The 24,501-nt window shown below is 56.8% G+C and overlaps 7 protein-coding genes across 7 annotated transcripts in view; all 7 read left to right on the forward strand.

The window, feature by feature from the left end:
- Positions 1–81: 81 nt before the first annotated feature.
- BU26DRAFT_136882 (MFS general substrate transporter) lies at positions 82–1,825 on the forward strand. Its single transcript, XM_033819763.1, has 2 exons — positions 82–341; positions 390–1,825. Exons 1-2 carry the CDS (start codon positions 168–170, stop codon positions 1,767–1,769), a joined length of 1,554 nt encoding a protein of 517 aa, XP_033689359.1. The 5' UTR covers positions 82–167; the 3' UTR covers positions 1,770–1,825.
- A 656-nt stretch (positions 1,826–2,481) lies between these two features.
- On the forward strand, positions 2,482–5,775 carry BU26DRAFT_136891 (uncharacterized protein). The gene is made up of 2 exons (XM_033819764.1): positions 2,482–3,898; positions 3,951–5,775. Exons 1-2 carry the CDS (start codon positions 2,785–2,787, stop codon positions 5,561–5,563), a joined length of 2,727 nt encoding a protein of 908 aa, XP_033689360.1. The 5' UTR covers positions 2,482–2,784; the 3' UTR covers positions 5,564–5,775.
- Positions 5,776–5,850: 75 nt separating this feature from the next.
- Positions 5,851–6,949, forward strand: BU26DRAFT_514285 (uncharacterized protein). The gene has a single exon (XM_033827797.1). The coding sequence runs from the start codon at positions 5,987–5,989 to the stop codon at positions 6,836–6,838; it is 852 nt and encodes a 283-aa protein (XP_033689361.1). The 5' UTR covers positions 5,851–5,986; the 3' UTR covers positions 6,839–6,949.
- A 122-nt stretch (positions 6,950–7,071) lies between these two features.
- On the forward strand, positions 7,072–7,767 carry BU26DRAFT_600088 (uncharacterized protein; the record flags this gene model as incomplete). Its single annotated transcript, XM_033835148.1, has 2 exons — positions 7,072–7,391; positions 7,453–7,767. The coding sequence occupies exons 1-2, from the start codon at positions 7,380–7,382 to the stop codon at positions 7,765–7,767; spliced, it is 327 nt and encodes a 108-aa protein (XP_033689362.1). The 5' UTR covers positions 7,072–7,379.
- A 586-nt stretch (positions 7,768–8,353) lies between these two features.
- Positions 8,354–9,361, forward strand: BU26DRAFT_514286 (ATP synthase delta chain mitochondrial precursor). The gene is made up of 5 exons (XM_033827798.1): positions 8,354–8,497; positions 8,595–8,617; positions 8,689–8,908; positions 8,962–9,051; positions 9,108–9,361. The coding sequence occupies exons 1-5, from the start codon at positions 8,366–8,368 to the stop codon at positions 9,138–9,140; spliced, it is 498 nt and encodes a 165-aa protein (XP_033689363.1). The 5' UTR covers positions 8,354–8,365; the 3' UTR covers positions 9,141–9,361.
- Positions 9,362–20,962: 11,601 nt separating this feature from the next.
- Positions 20,963–23,394, forward strand: BU26DRAFT_514288 (uncharacterized protein). The gene has a single exon (XM_033827799.1). It carries the CDS (start codon positions 20,987–20,989, stop codon positions 23,165–23,167), a length of 2,181 nt encoding a protein of 726 aa, XP_033689364.1. The 5' UTR covers positions 20,963–20,986; the 3' UTR covers positions 23,168–23,394.
- Positions 23,395–23,813: 419 nt separating this feature from the next.
- BU26DRAFT_137035 (uncharacterized protein) overlaps positions 23,814–24,501 on the forward strand; it is a 1,251-nt gene continuing 563 nt past the window's right edge. Inside the window, exon 1 of the mRNA XM_033819765.1 lies at positions 23,814–24,438. Within this exon, the coding sequence (XP_033689365.1) occupies positions 24,238–24,438 (201 nt within the window). The 5' untranslated portion in view covers positions 23,814–24,237. The remainder of the gene's footprint in view (positions 24,439–24,501) is intronic.

Genomic DNA, 24,501 nt, shown 5'->3' on the forward strand with positions numbered 1-24,501 from the left:
GACTCTGGGGTCCCCACAACGAGATAGATGGCCCGGGTAGTTCGGTAAGATTGTGTATAAAGGGGTTGGAGCATTCGCCGCTCAGGTACCTACGCTCTACCCTGAGGCTTTTCGATACCGGTCTACATTCGCTCCTTGTCCCCCAGGTTCGTACTTCCGGAACCGCTATGTCGGAGCTCAAGAACACCGCTTCCAATCAAAGTGAGGTGCCGAGCGAGCTTGAGAACAGAGCTGGGCAGCATGGTCATCATGCATCCAAGCTCGATGCTATTCAGGAGGAGAACGCCGTTGGCTATAAGGAGTACCTGGAGGGGCTCGACATGGAGATAACTCCCAAGGAGGTGAGCAATCCTATCCTTCTCCCGAGGGTATCACTAACGGTCTTGTAGAGCACCCGAGTTCGATGGAAGATCGACCTCGTTATCCTCCCTATCTTCTTAATTACCCAAGCGCTTCAGTTTATGGACAAGACAGCACTTAACTATGCCAACCTCTTCAACTACCAAAAAGCGCTCGGGTTGAAAGGACAGCAGTTCAACTACCTATCGGCCATGGTATACGCTGGATACTTCTTCGGGCAATATCCTTGCGGATGGCTGATAGGACGCTTTCCGGCGCAGCGAGTTCTGGCCATCAGCTGTCTCCTTTGGGGAGCGATGGTCTTGATTCTTACACAATGCCGGACCTATTCCTCTGCTCTGGCCGCGCGATTCATCATGGGACTATTCGAGGCCGCCGTCACTCCTGGATTGACCCTCATGACTGGCTTCTGGTATACCCGGCGGGAGATTCCTTTGCGCCAGTGCATTTGGTACAGCTCTTTAGGCTGGGGCGGAATCGTGGGCTCGTACATTTCCATGGGTGTTTCGAAACTCTCGCCGACAATGAAGCCCGAACGTTGGGAGCTCATTTTCTTCATCCTTGGAGGCGTGACGTGCCTGTGGTCTTTTGTCATCTTCTTCGTGCTTCCGGACGCTCCATCAAACGCAAGATTCCTCTCGGAACACGAACGTATCATCGCCGTCAAACGGGTTGCTGGCAATGAGACTGGAATCAAAAACAAGGCCTTCGACAAGAAGCAAGCCATCGTCGCTCTCTGGGATCCTAAGGCTCTGCTTCTCTTCACTTCCGTTTTCGCGGCCGCGATCCCGAATGGCGTCGTCAACTCCTTCTCCACCATCATCATCCGCGATCTGGGCTTCAGTACAACCAAGACCACGGAGCTGAAGAGTGTCGGCGATGCGGTGCAGATCATCGCGCTGTTCATTGGCGGTGCAATAACGCTCAATGTTCCGAACTCGCGTCTCTTGACGGCCACGGCGGCGAATATTCTGTGCACGGTAGCTGCCGCCTGCACGGCATACCTGCCCCGTTCCAACACATGGGGACGCCTAGTCTCTTTCTGGCTGGTAAATTCCCAATCCGTCGGATTTACTGTGTCCCTAGTGACTATCTCGTCCAACATGGCTGGCTACACGCATCGCGCTATGGCTAGTGCGATGGTCTTCACGGCATACTGCTGGGGGAATTTTGCAGGCCCCTTTGTTGTCAAGGAATCCCAGGCGCCAAACTACGGTGGCGCGACGATTGGTCTCCTTGTCGGATATACGATAAAGCTCGTATGCCACCTGGCACTGCTCGGCTACCTGTTCTCCATGAACAGACACCGAGAGAAGAAGTACGGCCCTGCAGACAAGAGGCACAGCGATGAAGCGGGGATGCAAGATTTGACGGAATTCCAGAACAAGGACTTCAGGTACGTTTTGTGATGGATCTGGGGCCGAGCACACAGCGCACGGGGGGCAATCGGCTTCTGCGAAGGATGGTGAGGCTCGACAGGCCTAGCGTTGCGACGTCGGATGCGCACAGCTGGGCAAGTGCTACAAATTTTGTGTTATCTGCCGTACCTTGTCGGGGCTCCGGGTATCTTTCGCGAGGGCTGAGAGCGGGAGCACGTGACGCGCCATAGATCGCATTACTCTCCGCAACAGGCAAGGCCCGAGACGCCTTTTCCTCCGCCCGTTGCTCGTACACCGTCGTACACCGCTCAGCATTTCGCATGGCGCACGGCGTGTTTTAATTTGCGAGGACGCCCACAATGCCGCCAAGTGCAAAAGTGCGCCGCCCAGCGCAATCGGCAGCTTTCGCGAAGTGCGAGCGATGCATCCTTGCGCCATCGCAACGCCCGAGGAGCGTCGACAGATGATGCGAGGACTCTGTCCAATGCCCTGAATGGGCGATTCGCTTCAGCTGAGCGGCGGCGTCGCATTGTCTGTTTTTGCCTCTTTGCGGTATGCACGGCGTGGACGTGCAAAATGTGGGGAGGCCGAGGCCGTTACGCGAGTACATATTGGCGGCCTAGTGCCCGGCCCCCGAAGCGCATACCTGACGGATCGGAGGACGACTGGTCGACTGGTCGACTGAGGTTGTGTTTGTGTTGGCTGGTCTTCTGTGGAACGAGTGAGCAAGCGAGCGTTACACGGCCTGCATTTGCTTTTCGACTCCCTTCGGCGGGCGGCGGGGCACACGACGAGCGCTCGCATTCTCTTCTCTTTCGATCGTCAGCCTAGATCGCCAGCCTGCCTCCGGGCTTTGCACTTGCGGCATCTTAAAAGGGCTTCATGTGCCGCAAGGAGTTGATGGGTATGTAGGCCGTCTGTTTGCTGACGAGACGAAAAGGCAGGTGCGACCCCTCCGTACTGTCGACAGCCCAACGTATTAACAACCCTCAGCTCAACCACGACTCCTCCCATAGCCTTTCACCCTTCATCCCCCTCCAACATCATGGCGATGGCACTCGCCATGGCCTACCACCGGTACGTCATCAACATCGAAGACAGTCCAGAGCCACAGCCTCTTGCTCCCTCGCCCGCCCCTCCGGGTCCCTACTACCCTCCCAGTCCTAGCTACCCTCCCAGTCCTAGCTACCCTCCCAGTCCTAGCTACCCTCCCAGTCCTAGCTACCCTCCCAGACCCAGCCATCCTCCCATGTCGCAGTTCAATCCCAGTCCCAGCTACCCTCCCAGTCCCAACCACCCTCTCAGTCTCAGCCACCCTCCCGTGTCGCGGTTCGATCCCAAGGACCCGGAAGGCTTTCTCCGGAGATGCTCCGGCTTCAACAAGAAGAATGGATTGCGCTGCAGCGGCCGCAACTCCCACTACACTAAGAATTCGCATTCAACCTTTCTCCCCACCTGCCACGCGCACAAGGATCAGCAGAGCTATGCTGGATGGTGCCAGTTCATCGAATGGGATGGGGAGCGATGCGGAAAGCTATTTCGCTGGACGCCGCCATACTTCGAGCTCTGTGCTGAGCATCAAGGCCACCCGGACGCGCCTTGCTTTTTCCTGAAGCTTCCTCTCGAATTAAGGCTGGAGATTTTTCGTTATCTATTGCCCACAAGGGCAATCGGGTCATCGACCTCGCTGTTGCATATTGAGGAAGAAGAGGACTACCCCCCGGGATGGTATCACGTAAACTCGCCACCTCGAGTCGCCATCCCTCCTATTGGGGGAGTGTTCGGGCGAAACACTCTTTCTGCACTCGAACGCTCTACGACAAGTGGCGTCTTCCCGATGCCGCTACTGAACTTGCTCCTCATTAATCGGCAGATGTACGGCGAAATCAAGGACCTGCTATACACCGACGTTCCGTTTACGATCGATGTCCGCAGAGACGGGACGTACATGTGCGGAAGACGGCTCCTGGAGCCGAGGAGACCGGACGGATCCTCGCATTTTGTGGTAGATGAAATAGAGTATGCGAAGAACAAGTTCTTGAAGACGTTCGACTGGGCTGCAGTCAAGAATTACAACGTGGATATCCTGGTGGAGAATGGAACGGATGAGAGGATTGGATGTTGGTGGGATGAGGAGGTCGAGGTCTATGACATCCGAGGTGAGTTGTTGCTGATGTTAACCCGTTAAAGTTTTCATGGTGACATTTGCAGACTACCTCGGCGTCGTTGTTTCCGGAATCCTCAGCAAGTCCCAGCATCTCTGTAAGCTCAATGTTCGCGTCGGTCTCTCAAAGTTCCAGTGGTCAGAGGAAACGCTCCTTGACAACATCAAGACCCTCGTTGGTCCATTCGAACGACTTAGGAATGTGCGGCAACCACGCTTGTGCGCAGTTTACGGAGGGACACCAACCACCAACTTCATGATGAGCCTTCCGCTGCCTTCGCACATCGGGAACTCTGGCGCCTCGGGACCAAACCAACCGCAGCAGAACCCCATGCGAACACCACTCTGCTCCATCCCGCGACTCCCCGCTACCCACGTCCTTCTGTGCCCTGGCGAGCACACCGGCTTCGACGCGTATCGCTCTCGCTGGGAAAGCTGGATCAGCTCTAACTCCGCTAGCTCTCTCGTCCGGGAGCCACCCATCCGCGCGATGTTCACCGTGTTCAAGGAATACTACACCAATCTCTCTGCCGTTGTCCCTGACGTAATGTCGCAGCAGGGTAGGCACGCCTTTCTGCATCGTGCAAGAGTAGCGAGAGAGCAGGAGGATGTGGAAGCATTCCGGAAGCTGTGTAATGAATTGGTAGGGTACTGGTATGCGTATTTGCAACAAGAGGAGAGGAAGAAGGAAGATATGGATAAGAGGATGAGCAAGATGCTGGATGCTGATGTGTATCCTACGTCGTTCGAGCTGGATGCTGATGTGTATCCTGCGTCGTTCGAGGATGAGTTTATTGAGCGAGGAGCTTCGGGGTCATCCAGCTCCGGTTCGAACGCGCATTCTCCAGTGTTGCTGGATGTGGGCGCTATGAGCAAGGAAGGAATCCCGATGCAAGGAAACCCCGTTAACGAAGTTCAGCGGCGGCAGATGCACCAACAGGCGATGCAACGTCAACTCCGACACAGCTATCAACAACCAATCGGAGGTAGCATGCGACTGCCGCTTGCCTCCGCGAATCCACAGCAGCAGCTCCAGAATGGTCAAACTATGGCTCTAAACCCACGTCTCAGCAATCCTCAGCAACGGGCCCACCAGGTGGTTCAGCATCTACCACCGCATGTGCGGCCACCGATGCTGCAGCGCATAGCGCATGCACAGCAGGCTGCACAAGCAAATAGAGCGCAGTCTGGAGTGTTATCAGCGTTCTCGCCTACGGTGGCGCAGCCGCAGAGTAGCACATTGCCGACCATGCCTACGCAGCAACAGGGAAGCGAATTCATGAAGGTGGTGCATAGTGATAGTTTTTCGCAGCCTGTGGACGGCACGTCCCCATCCTCTTCGAAAGCGAGCTCCCCAGTTGAGACCAAGTCGCATATCGACCCGGACACGGAATTGTCTCGTTACACTCACGGGCTAGATCATGAGGAGGATCTTTCGAATGGCATTGAGCGCACATGGGGCCCTAATGACCTTGCACCCGAGGTTCCAGTAGCTCTACCTTACTCAGAGCCGGAGGCTGAAGGGTCTCAAGACTTTTCCAAGAGTAGAGCGAATTCGGCCATGGGAAGGATGCATGTAGAAGAGGTCGAGGAAAATAATTACGGTTACGCGTTCGACAACCGCGATTTTGCAGAATGGACTACAACGCATAGGATATAAGGGGAAAGGAAAAGCACAGGCTGAGGAGCCCGATGTGATGTGGCTCGACTGAAATATGCTATCGGGAAGCTGGAAGGGCTGGAAGAGATAATAATTTGGAATCGGGCCTCCTATGGAGGAAAATGTCTTGGGGAACAACGAGGTGGATGGGCTATGAAGGTTCTTTCGGTTTCGATTGCATTCTCATCGTTGGATATCAGGTAGCGGTTACCTGGTTCGCATAGCGCGAAGCAGCACACGATTAATGAGTTAATGAATGACCGCTTTCGGGCTTTGTTGGGTATGTACCTGAGTATTTCGTTTTGATGGGATAGTTTTGAAGTGATCTATGGTTGACCGCCTGGTGCCTCCTACAAAAGCTGAGCGCGGCGTACCTCCCCTCCTTCTCTTATCCATTACATCTCCAACCATAGAGCCGTCGCAATGCCTTCCGTCAATTCTGGGCGCCGTACCCTACTCCGCTACTTCAGCCACTGCGTCCTCTCTCTGCTCTCCGTCGCCGCCTACCGAACGATATCAGCGCACTCAGCCCTCCGGGTGCTATACATCCTCCTCGGCCTTCCACTCGCCAGCGCCGTCATCCAAGTCATATGCATATGCTCCAACAAGAAGCCATCGGCGCACTGCTACTCCATGCCACTCCTAGCCTTAACGGTCGCGCTCGGCCACATCGCCGGCCTGATCCAGCAATCCGCCCACGCCTCGCCGCGGCCGCACGCACAGGCATGCGCAATCCGCTTCGCGCTTTCCTTCTTCCTCGTCTCCGAAAGCGAGCTCTACCGCCTCTACTACGCCCAGCTCGGCCGGACGGCACGCGGCGCCGAGGTCCTGAGCGCAACGACGTCAACAGCGGGCCGCATCCTGCTCTCGCTCGACCGCGCAAATGCGGACTCCGAGTTCTGCGAGCGCAGCGACGTGTTCAACTACGAGGTCGGCGTCCCCGCCTATCTACGCGGTGCCGGCACCTTTGCTGTCTTCCGCGATTGGAAGAGCGGCGTGCCGAAGATGCTGTCGCTCGTTCTCTTCTACGCGGTGAACGGCTGCTTCTGCTATCCGGTCAAGGCTTTGCTCAATCTTGGTCCGGGTCCGCCGGGCGCGGACTTGTTCGTTGTGGCGACGGGACGGGATGTTTTGTTTACTACGGATAAGACGTGGCTGATGTTTTTGGGGTGGTTTGTTCTTCTTAGGCCGGCAAGGTTGTTGAATGTGATTTTGTTTTGGGCTGTGGTGGATGTGGAGGGGAGTGGATTGGCGGGGACGTATGAACGGAGGTGAGGATGTGTGGTGTGGAGTTCGGTGCCGAGGGGATTGGGCACTTTGCTTCCTGCAAGTTTATTCTGATAACATTTGTAGCAACATTTCTTAGGGGGAGATTATGGAGTTCGATTGAACATTCTAAGCATAGAGATCTCAGAGCTCGCTCGTCGTTGAAAGCATGCGCTTAGCTTCGATCAAGCTAGCCTCAATGCGCTAGGCGTCGATCTTCGACTCCGTGGACCCGCAGGTGACCAGTCTCTCGATCGAAAAGTCAGCAGCATGCAGTGTGACAAGACCTAGATCTCCATAGGACCAGCCCTCTCGCCTCGACAAATGATGCTGATCGAGCGCACAAGGCCGAGGCGCAGCCAGGGAAGGCGTTCCGCAGGGCACCCCCTCCACGCTTCCTCATGCAGACCTCACCATCACGACGCTGGGCGTCTCGGGTCCCCAGTCCACCCAAGACGTGCACAGCCGCTGAATCGGGCAACTGAAATACCCGTCTAGACGACCCCAAAGGAAAATAAACAGCAGGCCATCGGATCGAGCATGTATCGCCATGGCAGACGTGGTACGGCCCCCTCCCATCCCATCCCCTTCCCTCCAACCACCTAACCCACACCACTCTACAGTCCCACCCCAACATCGAACCCCCGCCGCCGCTCCGCCGTAACTCCTCTGACGAAGAACAGCGCATCGACAGCGCCGTCGAAGTCAGTCCGACGGATCCTCCTCCTCCTCCCGCATCCCCCTCCGCGCTCCGTGTCTCGCGCTTTGTTATCCCGCCGAGTATTGCGGGGCACAATGGGCGCTTGCTGCAGGCGCGCCAGGTGATACCGAATTGGGCAGGGGTGGTGATTGTGCTGGGCGTGTTTGCTTGGGCGGTGTGGTGCTCCGTGTATGTGTTTCCGCTGTTGGGCGGGAGGAGGCATGAGAAGGGGGGCTGAGGGAGGGGAGAGGCTGTGGGGGTGGTGGGTTGTGTGATGGGCGTGCTTGGGGATGGGAGAGTGAGAGGGTGTGTTCGAGGGGTGTGTGGTGGGATGCTGGGGGTTGGGATGCTGTGGGCTGGCATGCTGGAATTGGGGATCGGGATCGCGGACCTGGAGGGATACAGCACCGATGCCTCTTGGGGTAAGATTGAGAAGTTCGATTTAGCGTTCGAGAGGTAGAATAGGGAATTGGGATACTTGTTCCCGAAGGGATTCAATTTGCATTACGGTGTACTGAAGATCGATTTGGGATTCACGTTGCATCACAGTGTATTGGAGATCGATTTTTGCGATTTGTTTCAAGTATTCCATTTCAATCAGACACATTCCTGTTCACATATTCTTCCAACCTCCCACTACAATGAAGTTTGATAACCCAATGGCTCAAAACCTCGCCGGATTGCAGACATCTATCGGATGGGCCGAATATCACACTAGTCCCCGGCGGCGGTAAATTTTCGGTTAAATACCAAGACGAAGAACTTCGGCGTCGCGGTTCAACACCTCAAGCTTCCGGCAATCCAGCAATTGCATCCTCCACACGCTTCCATCCATCATGAGCTCCCTCCGCATTGCCCGGGCCGCCCTCCGCGCAAGGCCTGCCGCTATCTCGCGCCCCATCCTGCGAAGGGGCTACGCCGACGTCGCCTCGGACAAGATCAAGCTCTCCCTCGCTCTTCCGCACCAGGTACGCATACCCTGCTCCTACACACGCAATTCGTCTTAACTTTCACTCAAATGAGCTATTGGAATGCGAGAGTCCAAGCTAACGAAATGGGGTGCAGTCTATCTACAAGTCGCAGGATGTGTACGTCTCCCGCTGATCCGACCGGAACCGCTAAGCAGCTCGAGCGAATACTGATGGGCATCACAATGCAGCGTTCAGGTCAATCTTCCCGCAGAAACCGGCGAGATGGGTGTCCTGGCGAACCACGTCCCATCCATCGAACAATTGAAGCCTGGCTTGGTTGAGATCATTGAGGAAAGCGGTGGCAGCAAGCAGTTCTTCCTTTCGGGGGGATTTGCTGTTGTCCAGCCTGGCTCGCAACTCAGCATCAACGCTGTTGAGGCTTACCCGCTGGAGGACTTCAGCTCAGAGGTAGAGCAGTTGGAAATTGTGCTTTGGCAGGACGAAGGCTGATGCTGTGATAGGCTGTCAGGAATCAAATCGGGGAGGCTCAGAAGATTGCCGGCGGAAGTGGCAGCGAGCAGGATATTGCTGAGGCTAAGATCGAACTCGAGGTAAGCCCAATGACGCGCATGATAATGGAGAAGGAGCTGCTAATCAAACCTTCCAGGTCCTCGAGAGCCTGCAGGCGGCAATGAAGTAACTGTGTACATAGCTTTCCTTGGGCATTTTATCGCGTGGTGTGTACAGTATCAGGTGCGGACGGGTGCTTTCCTTCCGCGTGCAAAACATAGAAGGTGCTCGAGATAAGCATAACATTCCATCCTTGGCCCCGTCCTTTTCTTCTCTCTTCTCCTACACCTGGATTGAGTGCACTCAAATCCACCAACGGCGCTACCGCTCACGTCTTATTTCCATTCCTAATCCATCACCTGTTTCGTTTACTCTGCATTCTCTACTTTATTCTTCCCCACAAGCAAGACGTCAGCGTTCCGCAGCACCCAGCAACGTACCTCAACCATCACCATCTGTAAGTAATCGACCCTTTCTTTACGCTCCACATGCGACGAGGCATCGACCCGTCTGCCTCTAACCCAGCCCCACGTTCAACCATCACCGGGGCTCGCGAGCAGACGCGGCAGTCTTCGACACGTGCCGGATACGCTAGGGAGGTGTCCACGGCCTCACGAGATGCCGTTAACCAAGCGCAACCCTCGCCATCCCGACGCAAATCATATCACAAATCCACGCTACCGCCTCCCGAACAGTCAACCGAGCCTCAGTCGGCGCCTTCAAGACCCAAGTCACCCGCCTACCTTCAAGGCAAGAACCCCTACGGCCGAATCTTGGACAAGGTCGACCACCCATACCGGGCGTCAAAGCCATTGCCATCGCCAGCAGGCCCACCCTCGCAGCTGGGTAGTAGCGTCGAAGGCCGGCCAAGGACTTCTGGGTCCTTCAAGTTCACAACTCGACCTACTCCCTCTGAGCCTGAGCGAACAGTCACTGCAGCGCCTCCTTCACCGCCGCCATTGCCTCCAAGACAGCCGCCAAAGCCAGTTTCTGTACAAGCTGCGAAGGGCTTTTTCGAAAGTAAAGCCGCCGAGTCTCGAAAGGGTCCTCCTTTTCCACCTTCAGGCTCTATCACCATCGCCAAGGGTGCAACAGGGGATCCCAAGATCAAGGATCACCGACCCCAGGCCGACCCCCGCCAAAGCTCCAAGAACGCATATGTCCAGCCCGTGCGCGCCTCGAGTCCAACGAGACAGCCTGCCGCAACGCGGAAAGAGTCTGATCCTACCTTGCCAATCCCACAACCACCGCCAGAAGCTGCCAAGAGAACCGACCCTTCACAGCGCGCGAACCCCTTTCCCCGATCTAAACCGGAGGCGTTGGGCCCGAAGATCTTGGTGAGAGCGGCAACTGGTCTTGCGCCTACCGATTCTGAACCAGCACCTCGTCAACGCAGATCTCCTGGTCGCTCCACAGAAGTCGCCGGAGACGAGCAATCGGCAGCGGAGTCCTTACCTATCGAAGAGTCTGCGTCATCTCGCCGGAGATCCACCAATGTGTTCGAGCAACCGCCGCGAGCTGCAAAGCCTTTAGGCTCCGAACGACGCGTTGCTGGCGAAGCTAGCAGGCTTGATCGGCTTTCCGATACCGCGCGCACTGCTGTCGAGGAGTCCAAGAGACACAGACAACGCTTTGCGGTTGAAGAATCTGTGAGACGTCAATCGATCCGGAAGTCCAAGTCCACTACTGAGACCGATGAAGCTGCAGCATCGGGTGCTCCCAAGCCGAGCCAGAAATTCGAACGTCCGGGCGTTCATCACGATGTTCGAAGGCCTCCACTAGGCACACGAGCTCACGAAGCCACTCTTGATGAGCGGGACGAGGAACCCAACCAGCAGAAGCCAAGGACGAGATCAACAGCTCAGCAACAACCAGATATCGCTAGCCTCTCTAGACTATCCAAGCGCCGAGGCTCGCGTACTACTTCAATAGATCAAGAAGATGTTGCTGACGAGTCTCTGCGACAACCTAGGCGAAGATCTACGGCATCGGCGACCGAAGATATGGAACAAGATATCAAGACATATGTTCGCAATTTTGGAGAACCGATCGACAAAGACCGGAAGCTCGATGACACTGCGGCCAAAGATCTCAGTCACGACGGGTCCGGTTCCCGCCCGAGCTCCCGTCATAGCTTCTCTCGGCGCATCACTGCCCCAGCCACCGTTCCTGCCTCCACCATTGGTGTTCAAGAAGGCTACTACGACATCGAGGTTCCGGACCATGTCGATTGGCGCGGCGCCTATGGAAGACGCAAGACGCAAGACTTCGGCTACCCTGGTGCCCGCATCAAGCCTCGCCGCACCTTCCGGACGCACCAGCCTCTTCAAGACCCCGGCAACTGGATCAAACGCGCTTGTGGCCACTTCTCAACTATCGGGACGAATGAGCCTCGCGAGGAAGCCTCCCAGAAGCCGTGCCGTCATTGCATAGCGAAAGCTTGTATGCCCGACCCTCCGAGAACACGACACTGCCATGCACGAAAGCGAGCTGCTACCGACTCCTCCACCTCAAGCTCCTCTAGCTCCAGAACCATTTATAAACGGTCGTCGAAGCGTCGGCAACACCACTCCGAGTGCATGCCATCAGACAAGTGCGGAGACTCCTTCGCGCAGGACCTTGGCTACATCATCGACTCCATCCTCGAAGAGCATGCAAACTCGTTGCAGAATGTGATCAACAACATCAAGCACAGTCAGCCCAGTCTTGCACAGCTGCGAAGGGTATCTGAAGATCTCGTCCAGCGATGCCAGTCCGGAGGTGCTTGTACCGAACCGTGTCGTACCGCGTGCCGGCGTTCGTGCGTTCAACAAAATTTTTGCCAACCGGTCTGTCAGCCCGTCTGCCGGCCTCTCTGCCAGCCCGTCTGCCAGCAGGTGTGCGAATACATTCCGCCCTGTCCCTACGTGCCACCCAAGGTAGCGGAGAAGCTGAATGTGGGAGCGCCTGGGCAACTTGGTCCTAATCTGAACGATTCGCGATTAAACTTGCGAGAGAGCACCAACACGGTTCCGGATCTGGTTGACTTGGTCAAATCTGCCGCTGATGACCTTGGCGTGGATCTCGACCAGAAGCCGACTGCAGACGATGACAACAAGTTCCGCAATGCTCCAGTCGAAGGCACGCCCCGGCAATCAGTAGTTGGTCGCCACTCTGTTTCGCTTGAGACGGTAGAGGAGAAGACCGACGAGGATGGCCAACCAAGTGAAGATACATGGCTGCAGAAGACCCGCAGGCAGTTGTCACAACTTTCGGAGGCACGTAGTCAGCTGATGGACGAGCTTGATTCGATCGCTGAGGATCTCGGCGTCCAGCTCGACGAGCGCCGCCCTTCCTCGCAAGAGCGCCGTCGTGCCTCGCAAGAGATCGATCCAATACAGCGGGTTCTCAGCAAGATATCCACTGGGCTCTCAAGGAAGACCACTCGCCTACGGAACAAGTCTGTCGATTCTGTCGCCGAGGAGATACCTAGGATGCTGGACACGGAGGTCAATGAAAGGAGACTCAGCCGCGCTCTCACTCGCATTCAGTCCCAGTCAAGGCGCGTTTCCGCGATCTCACAAGGATTGCAAGACATCGAAGCTATCCCACCTGAGGAGATAGAGCAGTGGCTCGCAGTGGCGCAGTCTGAGCTACCAGCCGCACTTGACTCCATCACTACGGTACTGGAGACCCTACCAGCCCTTGAACAAGGTACGCCTTTTGAACAGCCCGGGTACGAGGAGGGCATTCAGTATGATGAGGAGCCTCAACCTCAGGAGTACGGGTACGAGGACTATCCCGAGACTCCTCGCCGTCGCACTAGGGCATACACTGAGCCTATCCTTGAGCTTCAAGATCGCGTTGAGGACCTTGAGCGCCGTCTTCGAAAGGAGTCAGTCCAGTCCGTGCGCGAAGAGGGCTCAGAGCGTGAGTCTATCCCTCAGGTCGAGCGAGCAACTACCGAGCCTACGGACTTTGCCCCTCCTATCATGAGGATGGCGGAGCAAGAACCGCAGAAAGAGCCGCAGCATCGGCCGATTGAACGTATGGCGACCAGGCGGACGACGATACCGCCTTCGAGGAAGTCTACGCTGGCCACAACCATCGAAGGCTTTTCTACCCCTTCTTCAGAGTCCCAATCGCAACAGGCAACAAGCGGATCTCAGTCTGAACGGACTGCTGTCGAAGAGGAAGTCGAGCCCCAGTTTGTCGAGCGAATGGCGACCCACCGCAGATCATCCGCTGCAACTCGTCAGCCTACTATGCAGAGCGAGCGGGCCTATTCATTTGCCTCTATGCCTGACGAGCAAGCATCTCCGCCCTTTGGGATTCAACAGCAGATTGCGGAGACTGAGCCTGATGTCGTCTCACGGCGGTCTACGCGACGGAAGAGCTCTTTGGTGCGCTCGCCGACTATTCCTGAGGTCATTGCATCTCCCGAGCGGGTACCTTCGCCTGAGCTAGAGGTCGCTCGACGTATGTCAACGAGGAGATCGAGTATTGTTCCGTCTCGGCAGCCAACCATCCGCGGGATCGAGCGCGAGCCGACGCTTTCGACGCTTCCTACGCGCTCTTCCACCGTTCGTGGAGAGGTCATTACATCTCCTGAGCGTGAATTCTCGCCTGAGCCGGATAACGTTCGGCGTATGTCAACTCGCAGGTCAACAACTGTCCCATCTCGTCGGCTCACCATACGGCAGCTTGAGCGCGAGCTGACTCTCCCTCTGGCTTCAGAGCCTGTGGAGGAACCTGAACGGATGGAGTCCGAAGCTCCTCTATTTGACTACGAAGAGCCACAGCTCGATTCCGAACCAGCTGACGAGGAACCTGAACGAATGGAGTCAGAGGCACCTCTGTTCGACTTCGAAGAGCCGCAACCGGTTGCTGAGTCAGCTGTCAAAGAAGAAGACTTCGAACCTCCGGTGATGAGGATGCGTCAGGCCACAACTCTGGCACCAGAGGAAGAGCGACGAGAGTCCTTCACGTCGCCTTTCGAGAACATTGTCGAGCCGCCTCCACTGTCTCGCCACGTCACGAGGCAGCCAACTCGCAGGCACAGTGAGCAGGTGGAACCTGAGCTAGAGCCAGATGATGTTGATTTTGAGGCCCCGGTCATGAGAATGGCGCGCAGATCGTCCACCCAGATTAGCCGCAGACCAACCAAGCCGCCTTCGCCAATACTTGAAGAGCCCGTGATCTCTCGCGTCTCTACACGCCAGCCGACTCGCAGGGCAACGATGCAAGCCGAACCAGGGCCAGCACCAGAGGGTGTAGACTTCCAACCGCCAGCCGAGTGTATTCGAAGAGCATCAACTCAGCCTCCTGAACTTTCGCCAGAGCCGCAGTACGAAGCACAGGTCGAAGAGCCTGCATTCTCGCGCCGCACGACTCGTCAACCATCTCGCGCAGCAACCGAGACCGTTGAGGTATTCGATGTTCCTGCTACCACTCCTCCGGTATTCAGAAGCCGCACGGGTTCTCTACGCCCGTTGTCTAAGGCTGTTACTGAGGTCCTTGCCACATTTTCACCTCCCGATTCTCTCCCGATAAGTCCTTCGCCTGAGCCCGAGGTCGAACTACGGGAGCAGTCTCAGCCTGAGGCTCGATCGCCTTCACCCGAGCCGATGCTTCGTAAGGCTACGACACGGTGGCCCACTGAGTGGATCGTTTCCGCTGAACCAATCTCGCGAAGTGCTACGACTCGACGTTCTACGGAGAGGATTCCACCGCCAGAACCAGAACTCGAACCTCGTGAGGAGCCCCAAGTTCCAGAGCCGGTATTGCGCAAGGCTACGACAAGGCAACTGACTGAACGAGTTGGTACACCTGAGCCAGTTCTGCGTAAAGCTACGACCCGACGTCCGACGGAGAGGATCCCATCACCCGAGCTAGAAGCCGAATATGGTGGAGAACCTTCGCCTCCACTACGTGAGCCATCTCCAGAACCTATGTTGCGTAGAGCCACTACCCGGCGTCCAACGGAGCAGATACCCTCCCCCGAGCCCGATCCCGTTCTGCGTAAGGCTACGACTCGACGTCCAACGGAAAGGGTTGTGTCTCCTAAGCCCCCTCTTCGAAGAGCTACCACACGGCGACCGACAGAACGAATGCCTTCTCCAGAGCCCGTAGTTCGGCGTGTGACAACGCGTCAGCCGACTGAGCGTATACCATCTCCAGAATCGGTAATTGAGAGGACGCCCACCAGACAGCCGACAGAGCAAATTTGTTCTCCAGAACCACTGATTCGCAGAGTGACAACGCGCAGACCTACGGAGAGGATACCGTCCCTGGAGCCTATTATTCGAAGAGCTACAACGCGGAGGCCTACGGAACGCATTCCGTCCCCGGAGCCAGTGATCGGAAGAGCGGTAACGCGACAACCTACCCAGCTACCTTCCCCAGAAGCCATCATCCGCAGGGTGACAACTCGCCGGCGCAGTGAGCCTCTGGAAGAGACACCAGCGCCACCTTCTTCGCCTTCGTCCGAGTCGGAGACAATCTTCGATGTTCCTTCCAGGAAATCCACCGCCCGTGAAGAAGTCCCTGAGAATGAGCTTCCACCGGGAGAGCAGGCTGAGGCAGTTGATGTTCCTTCACGGACTGAAAGCTTTCAGCGGACCCGTACGGCGACGTTACCAAGGGAGCCGGCCTTCAGACGGCGATCCACTCAACCAGCAGAGATACCGTTACCAGAATCCCTCCCGGCCAGCCCATCTCCTGTTCGTGAACCATCTCCAGCCCCTTCCGAGCCCTCCGAGTTCGTCCCTCCGGTAATGAGAATGCGACACGGTACTATAGTCTATGAGCCGCAGACAAAAGATCCTGCCCCAAAACCCGTTCTTGAACGCCAGCAGACGGAACCACTCCTCCGTGCACGTACCGGAACCGGGAGGTTCTCTTCCCCGACACTTTCCAGACAACCTACAATTGCTGAGCGCCGGGCCACACTGGAGCGAACATTGAGCTTTGTCCCAAGGCAGGCTACGATGGAAGCAGAATCTCCAGCTATTTCACGGACATCCACGAGGCAGCCGACCCAACGTCAGCTCGAGCAACAGCCCACACTTCCTAGTCGCGCAAGCACAGGAGGTATTTTGAGACAAGCTACTATTGAGCGAGAATCACCAGCTATTTCGCGGATCTCGACGCGTCAGCCTACCTCAACGGAACTACCGGAACTTGAGAGACAGCCTACGCTTTCCAGCCGCGTTAGCACGCAAGCGCCTACGAGGCAGCCTACAAGACGCTTGACTGAGGTTGGAGATATTACTGTGCCAATCTCGCGGCAGCCGACTACGAAGAGAAGTGAGATGGATGAGGATTCTGTCTTTGAGAGGCATGCTACGAGGCAGCCCACGCGCAGGCCTACGGAACGAGAGCTTGAAGTCGACCCATCAGAGCCTTCGGAGTTTGTTCCACCAGTTATGAGGATGCGTCAACGTACCACTGTTTACGAACCGCAGCCGGAAGAGTTTGCTCCCGAGCCCGACCTGGAGCGCCAGCCCACACGGCAACCGACGCGAAGACCAACGGAAAGAGAACCGGAGGCGGACATTGTCCAGCGTGATGTCTCAAGGCAGAGTACTCTTCGAGAAGCTGAGCCTGTCCTTGAGAGGCAACTAACTCGCCGATCTACGATGGTGAGTAGGAAGGCGACGAAAGTCCCAACCGAGAGGGTTGAAGAGTCTGAGACTGTGCAGGCTACGACACCGGAGTCGCCAGCTTCTTCTGAGCCTGCCGAGTTCGAGCCTCAAGTCATGAGGATGCGCCAGTCTACTACCACCTACGATCCGCAGCAGGAAGAGCTGGTATTCGATCGGCAACCTACTCGACAGCCTACGACTGTGAGCAGGAAATCGAGCAGAGTCCCCACTGAGAGAGTTGAACAGCCCGAGGAGTTTGAGCGGCAACCCACTCATAGAGTGACATTACCGCCAGAAGTAGATCTCACAACAAGCCTACCGAGCTCAACCTCCGAAGAGGACGAGATTCTGGGTATGCCAATCCAAAGGGACGAGGTCCCGACACGCATCTCTCGAGAGCCAACGCGCGTAGAAAGACACCCGACGCTTCCTCCAGAGGAAACTGCGCCCGAAAGTTCTACCTTTCATGAGCCCGTGATCAGGCGAGCGACGACACGGCGACCTACAGAGTCGGTAGCTGAGCGAGAGCCGAGTCCACCTCCAGAACAAGTCGAAGAGCGGTCTGAGCCCCTTGAGTTTGAGGAGCCAGTCATCCGGCGAGCTACTACTCGACGTCCTACTAGGCGTGAACGTGAGCCATCGGTCGTGCAAGAAGCCTCACCATCTGCATCACGTGCTCCTACTCGTCAGCCTACGCGGGTCGAGCGTGTGTTGACGCAGGCCGAAGAGCAGCCAGCCGCGTCTGAACAGTCCACCTCATCGCGCACCTCCACTACTGTGTCTGAACCACCTCCGGTCCCAAGCCGTCGCACTACTACAAGACATCCAACCGACCTCGAACGGAGAGTCATCAATGTGGAACGGCAGCCTACTCAGCTAGCCGAGGATGCCATGGAAAACACTCCGCTAGAGCCTTTACGCTGGGCAACTACAAGGGGGGAAAGACAAGAGTCTACGCTACGTCCGGATAATGAGCTGCTACCATCTGAGAGCTCTTCGCTGTATTCTCAGCCTAGTGTCGTCGAGTCCGTCATCCGCCGGCAGACAACTATCGAGGTTGAACCGGAGCTAGAAGTTCCTCGTCGAGCGACTACAATTCGAACAACAACTGGTCTCACTGGCCTGACAACTTCGTCTAGCGAGCCTCAGGAATATGCCTCAATGGACCAGATGCGGGAGCGGACGGCTTCTCGCCGCGGTACAGAATTCGCACCAGAGCCGGAAGTTCCTCGCCGCGCAACTACGACACGAACGGCCACTGGTTTGACTGGTCTAACCACCTCTTCCAGCGAGCCCCAAGAATTTGCCTCCATGGACCAGATGCAGGAGCGTACGGCTTCACGTAGGACTACGCTTGAAAGAGCGCCAACTTCAACTGGGGAGTTCGCGCCACCAGTGATGCGCGCTGCGATGGTTCCATCAAGACAAGCAACTCAGCTTGAAGACCTTGAGACGATGGAGGATCTTCCTACCATGGAGTCCGAGGATGAGGCGACGCCGCTGGACACACCCGAGCTTCCTCTTGCAAGGCGGGATACGAGCCCAAGAGTTGATCGAGACATCTCGGAAGTACTTGGAGAAGCCCCTTTTCGGCGCGTTTCCAGAGTACCTACCGAGCGCCCTGATGCTGAAGTCACGGAGCCTTCTTCAAGACGGTCGAGCAGAACTGATGGTTTGTCTCGCGTGTCGACTGATGCCGCCAAGAACGAGCCTATCTTTCACGATGTTGAGTCTCAGCTAGAGGAAACCCCGATCCCTGAGCTGGACAGACAAGCTTCTGCTGTTTCTCGCAGGCCTACCACGGTTTCTCGAAAAGCGACCGAAATGTCTCGGCAGCCAACCATTGCTTCTCGCAGGCCTACTGTGCGCGACGGGACTCCTTCTCCGGAAAAGGAGCTAGAAGACCCTCGAGTTTTAGGGATCTCTAGGGAACCCACTCGCATTTCGAGGCAATCGACAGCTCGAGAACGAACTCCTTCGCCAGAATCACCAGCTGAATTTGAACCACCTGTCATGAGGATGGCCAGAGAGCCTTCGCGCGTCTCACGGCAACCGACTGAGCAGGAAAAGACCGCCTCCCTTGAAGCACCTCTTGATGAGGTACGGCGAGTTTCGAGACAGTCGACTGCACGCGAAAGGTCTCCATCACCTGTGTCGCGATCAGCTACAAGACAGCCGATCCGCATCTCCCGCCAGCCCACAGCAGTAAGGTCTCTTTTGCCTCTTGTACCTTCTAGACAGTCGACGACCTTGTCACGCCAGCCAACTATGCGTGACCAAAGTCCCCCTCCATTCATGCCAGTGACGAGGATGGCACAAGAGGACGCGGAGCTGGAGGCAGAAGTTATGCCTGAATCGGAATTAGAAGAAGCTGCCCCTATCGAAGAGGCTGCAGCGAACACGCGTCCTCCAAGCAGAAAGCCTTCAATGCAGGTCTCGAGGAAGCCAACCAGAGTACCTACGCGGGATCAGCGTCTTGATGAGCGAACGCTTCGTCCGGAATTCCCCGAGGATGTCGAGCCGAGCTCACCGATCATACGAAAGCATTCAACTGCGCGGGATATGTCGAGGCAACCAAGTCGAACTCCCACCACAGGGGAAGATTTTGTCCTTCCAGATGAGCCCGAGCAACAAGACGATTCACCAAGAAAGCCTACCGAGACTTTTGGTCGACAAGCTACCTTGCCAGCTGAGAAAGCGCCAACTGAGGAGCCCCTCACAGATCTAGCGCCGTCGCGGAGGCCGAGCGAATCGGAGAGGAGATCCACACGCGTCCCCACCGAACGAGTACCTGAGGGCGATGAGGACCTCTATTCAATGCCTCGGCGAGCGACTACTCGACTTTCTCGTCAGTCCACGCGCGCTCCCACGATGTCACCCCAAGGTTTAGTTCAGAGAAATGCCGAGAATGAGTCTCAGAACGAGCCGGAGGCGCAACTTGTCGAACGCCCTCCTTCGGAGTCCCCGCAGTCTTCAGTGCTAGACGAGCCGCTTGCCGCTCTGGATGTCTACAACGCGACGCCTGCTCCTGAGGTCGCGCCGGAAGAGGAGATGCCGCGGGGTCCAAGTCGCACGCCGACACGAAGGGAATCTATCCGTGATCGACGAACTTCGACAGCAGATACTCTTCCACCTGAAGACAAGATGGTGAGGATTCAAGAAGAGCCAACTGCAGCCTATAGCCCCATTTCCACTCCACCATCATCGAGGCAACCTAGCTTTACCGCACCAGAGCGTCAGCCGACTGCTCCCACAGACGTTGCTCCCGAGGCCCCTTTGGCCGTCGAAGCGCTCCAACGAAATGCCGAACGACGACCAACGCTCCCTGCGGAAGAGATCCCAGAACAGGAACCAGGCCGGCTTGATAGGCCTCCGACTGCTGACCTCTCGCGCGAGCCGGAATCGCTGGCACCTCCAATAGATATGGAAGATTCCCATGATGAAACTCCAGTTGAACCTAACAAGAAGAGGAAAGCTAAAGGGCCTCTTGACGAGACTCGCAAACGTCGCCAACTGCAGGAAGTCGACGATCGAGTACCTCAGATTCTGACGGTGCCCGCGGAGAGACAAAGAAAACCGAGCACAGCGGCTCCCGGCATCGTTGCGCCTCCTCTGCAGGACGTTCCGCCGGGAATGCAGCCCACAGCTCCTCTAGCAAAACCTCGAAAAGACGCAACTCGGCGTTCAGATCAGCAATATCCTCCAGACCAACAGAAGCCCCCAGCCCCAGCATATCCGACTCGTGACACTCCAGCATGGGTCAAGCCTGATGTCTATACACCTCCTCCAAATCCGAAGCCCGAGACCGTCCCCAAATCGAAGGAGAGGAGAGGCATCTTTGGCAGGCGAGAGAAGCCGAAGGAGGAATCTCAACCAGTTTCCCATGTTCAGCGAGAGCCGTCGCCTGAGCCCGATTTTCACGAGCCAGAACCTGAAGTCCAACAACATGAGCCTTATCATGACCGGGACCGACTCTGGCCCTTTCGAACCGCGGCACCAGGACCGGTACCAGGACCTCCTGGGGGAACGCTACAAAGGCCAAGAGGTTATCGAACCACACCCGGACATGAGCCCGTTTATGCTCCCTACCCTCGCGGTCGAGTACCCGCTCCCGCCCCCGCCCCACCACGACCACGAGATGACTATTACCCCCGAGCTGCCCCAGCCTTTGCTCACAAGGACGACTACTATCCTCGCCTCCCACCTCCAGTCCCCGAGCGAACAGACAGTTATCCGCCTCGAGCAGGCCCCGTACGAAGAGATATTTATTCCCAGCCTCAACCAGCTCCAGTACGGAGAGTCGTCCTCTCCCACCCTCTCCCGCCCCCTCCCCCTCCCCCAGTTCGACGAGATGTCTACTCTCCGCCTCGCCCAGAACCAGCCCGACGTGGGTATATCCCAAGTAACTGGGGTCAGTCGAGAGCCAGGCAGAATCACGCCCCTCGCTACGAAACTGATCCGCGACCCATTCGTGGCCAAGCGCAGGAGTTCGCTCGCAATCAACCTCAAGAGCAGCAAGGCATTCGTCACGAAGAGGAAGCCTCTCCTAGGCGGCAACCGTCTCTACCTCTTCGTAGGCCGCAGACTGACGAAGAACCCATTCGCCCGCCAGCAGTACCGCAAGAGAAGACAGAGTCAAAGCCTCTCAGAAGAGACGTCCGCAGCAGCTCGCAAACGGAGGTTCCTCCGGTCCAAGAAGAGGGCAGAAGGGGACCAAGCACCAGGCAAGCCTCAGAACCGAGGATGGAAGCTCTTCCAGTCCAGCAAAGCGAAGGCATCAGGCGGCAGTCAACAGAGGGAGAGCGCGGACAAGACGAAAAACGCAGACCGTCGGCTACTCTCGAGACTCCTACTCAAAGCCCGCCGGAACAAGAGCCAGAATCAAGAAGGCGGTCGTCAGCGCGAGGCGGCCAGTCACGCAGCAAAGAGCAGAAAGCAGAGGAGAGCCCGCAAGAAGATTTTGGGGATGCGTATCCCGAACCTCGGCCGCAAGACGGAGGCGACGCCCGCCGCCACAGTCTCGACGGCGGTAGTCCCGAGGGAAGCAGACCTTCTCTCGACCTCTCGCGAGAAGCTGCCGCTCCCACCGGTAGAACCGATCGTCCGCACACGAGTTCCAGAGCCACCCCAGATTCCGCTCGAAGAGACTCTACCGAGGATCCAGCCCGACGACGATCCTCAGTTCAGAGATCGCCAGAGGCGGCGCCCGTCACGCGAATTACCATCTCACGAACGGGAACGCGAAGAGATTCAACGCGAGAAGCAAGGAATCCCTCGCGAGCGTCAACCCCTCGAGATACAGCAAGGAGAGCGTCTAGCCCGGGAGAGGGTTCCCGTAGAGCACCACCGGGTTCCACAGCAGCGAGTCGAAGACCATCAACTACGCTCGAGAGAAGCGGAACAAGACGCAGATCATCTGCCCAGGGATCAGACGCGAGGCCCGCGACCCCCTCGCGAGCGCCAACCCGCCGAGATACCACAAGGCGAGAGTCTGCAGCGGGAGAGGATAATCCAAGAGCACGAGCGGACTCTACCACAGCCTCGAGAAAGCCGTCAGCTACACTTGACCGAGCAAGAACAAAACACGTCTCGTCAGGCCAGGGATCAGACACGGGACCTGGGACTCCATCGCGAACGGCAACAGCTCCAGGAAGAGCGCCCACACTCCGCTCGAGAACGCCAACGGCTCCAGCGAGAACGCCGACGGTCGCTTCCCAGCTCAGAGATGCAGAGCGACGGACGTCAGCGACAAAGGACTCGTCAGACGCGCGAACCAGAGACGAGGGAGTCGGACCGCGAGAGGGAGAGGCTCCCTCGCGACCGGGAACAGGGTTACGAGAGAGACAAGCTCCATCGCGAGCGGCAACTGGACTACGAGACGGACAGACTCCCTCGCGAACGGGAACCGCGCGAAAGGCAGAAGATCCAAGCACAACAACAGCCCCAGGGTCCCGACCGCAACAGAGACAGGCTTCTTCCCCAACGCCAGCGTCAACGCCAGGGCAGCACGTCGTCTCGAGAAAAGCGTCAGAACCAGACAATAGCGACCGGCGTCGCCGCTCCACAGCCCCAGCGCCCGGTTCAGCTCAACCTGCAATACCAGCCTCAGAACCAAACTCCGTCCCGCATCCCCAAACCGCAACGGACGCCTCCTCGCGCAAGCCCTCCACATCCCGCCGCCCCTCCACAGCTCCTCGCGCTCTCGCTAGCCAAGACTCGTTCTTCCCCTCTTCAGACACGCCGTCGCCTTCTCCAGCAGGGCAACAACGAGGAAGGTGGAATTGGGGACGTGGAGACCGGCCAGCCGGAACGCCGGTCACGGAGCAGAGAGCGCAACCGCCAGTTACACCGGCTGCAAAGGGAACCACAGCAGCAGCGGGAGTGGGAGATAGAAGGCAGGGAAGTCCAGGGAAGGATCAGGGGAGACAAAGAAGTTCCCCGAAAAACAAGGGGCGAGAGGGAAGTCCAGGGAAGGACGCAGGAAAGGGAATTGTTGGAAGGGTCGGAGCGAAGGTTGCTCAGGGGCCATTGACTGGAGGCTTAGGCTTGAAGGGACGGTGGGGATGGGGGTGGGGAAAGGGTTGAGACATGGCTGATTGGGGAGGCGTGATTACTGTGATGATCGATGATGGTTGTTGTGCGTGGTGGATGCGATGGGATGCTGATGGACTTGCTTGTGCACTCCATTCTTTTCTCTATCCCTAGGACCTATGATCTTTGCTGTTGGTAGCGAAATGATGCACTCCATATCTTTCCACACTTATCTCTCTTCGGAGTATGTGATCGTGAAGTGCTCCCACGAGGGAAGACTATCAGAGTATGCGCGAGCGCAATAAACCCATTTCATATCCCGCAACACCACGTTTCTTTCCCAGCCGTCCTCCCGAGTTATCCTTGATATGGGTTGTGCTACATCGGATCCCCATGCCTACCTCCGCCCTTCCGGGTTCAAGGTCGGATATGCATTTGTAGCGCGAGCTAGACTGAACGGTACACGAGCAAGCTTGCGCTTAGAATTGCAAGGGAATGATTTCTCATTTGCAGAACACATACATACATTCCCCATTACAAGCATCTCTTTCTATTCCCAGCCTCCCCACCGATGAGATCCTGCCGTGCAAATGGTATACGACCCCTCCTCATCCTCCTCTCTCTATCTCCAATATCTCATATACAAGCCCATTCAGTCGTGACGCAAAGCGGACCGGCGTACAATCCATTCAATCAATAGCTTTCTTGTCCCTTCCTACAACACCAGACATCGCATCGAACGTTCCACCACAGCTAAAAATAACCCTGAGCCTATCTTATCGTATTCCTTCTTTTCCTGGTCGGTGCGGTGGGAGTCTCGTGTTGCTAATCTAGCTATATAGCCAAGCAAGCTGCACTTTACCATGCTGGCTAATAACATAGCTATTCGGGGATAAGCGAGCAACGGCCCGGACGTACGCTGGGTTCACGAGGTACTTACAATAGCTGGGTAGTGTGAGTATATACGTACGTGTAGGTAGGGCTGCTGCTCCCACCGTTCCTAGCTCGAATTCGATCCGTTTCTGCATCTGAAGCCGACCGACCGAACTCACACCCACCTAACTCACTACGATGCACCTCTCCACCTTCCTCCTCGCCCTCCTCTCCTCGCTCTTCTATGCACACTCGGCACTCGCCCGCAAAGACGGCTACCTCTTCGCCGACTACGCCGCAGTCCAGCAGATGCGCGAAACGCGCAGCCTCATCGCACGATCGCAATCCGCAAACGACACAAGCGGCCAGAACTACTTTGTAGAATTCAAGCACAACTACGTCCGTTTACCCCCCTTCTCCCCTCCCTCTCCCTTCCCACCTCTCCCCCACCTCCCTCTATCC

This window comes from Trematosphaeria pertusa (genome assembly GCF_010094035.1).
Source record: "Trematosphaeria pertusa strain CBS 122368 unplaced genomic scaffold BU26scaffold_2, whole genome shotgun sequence".
Classification (NCBI taxonomy): Eukaryota; Fungi; Ascomycota; class Dothideomycetes; order Pleosporales; family Trematosphaeriaceae; genus Trematosphaeria; species Trematosphaeria pertusa.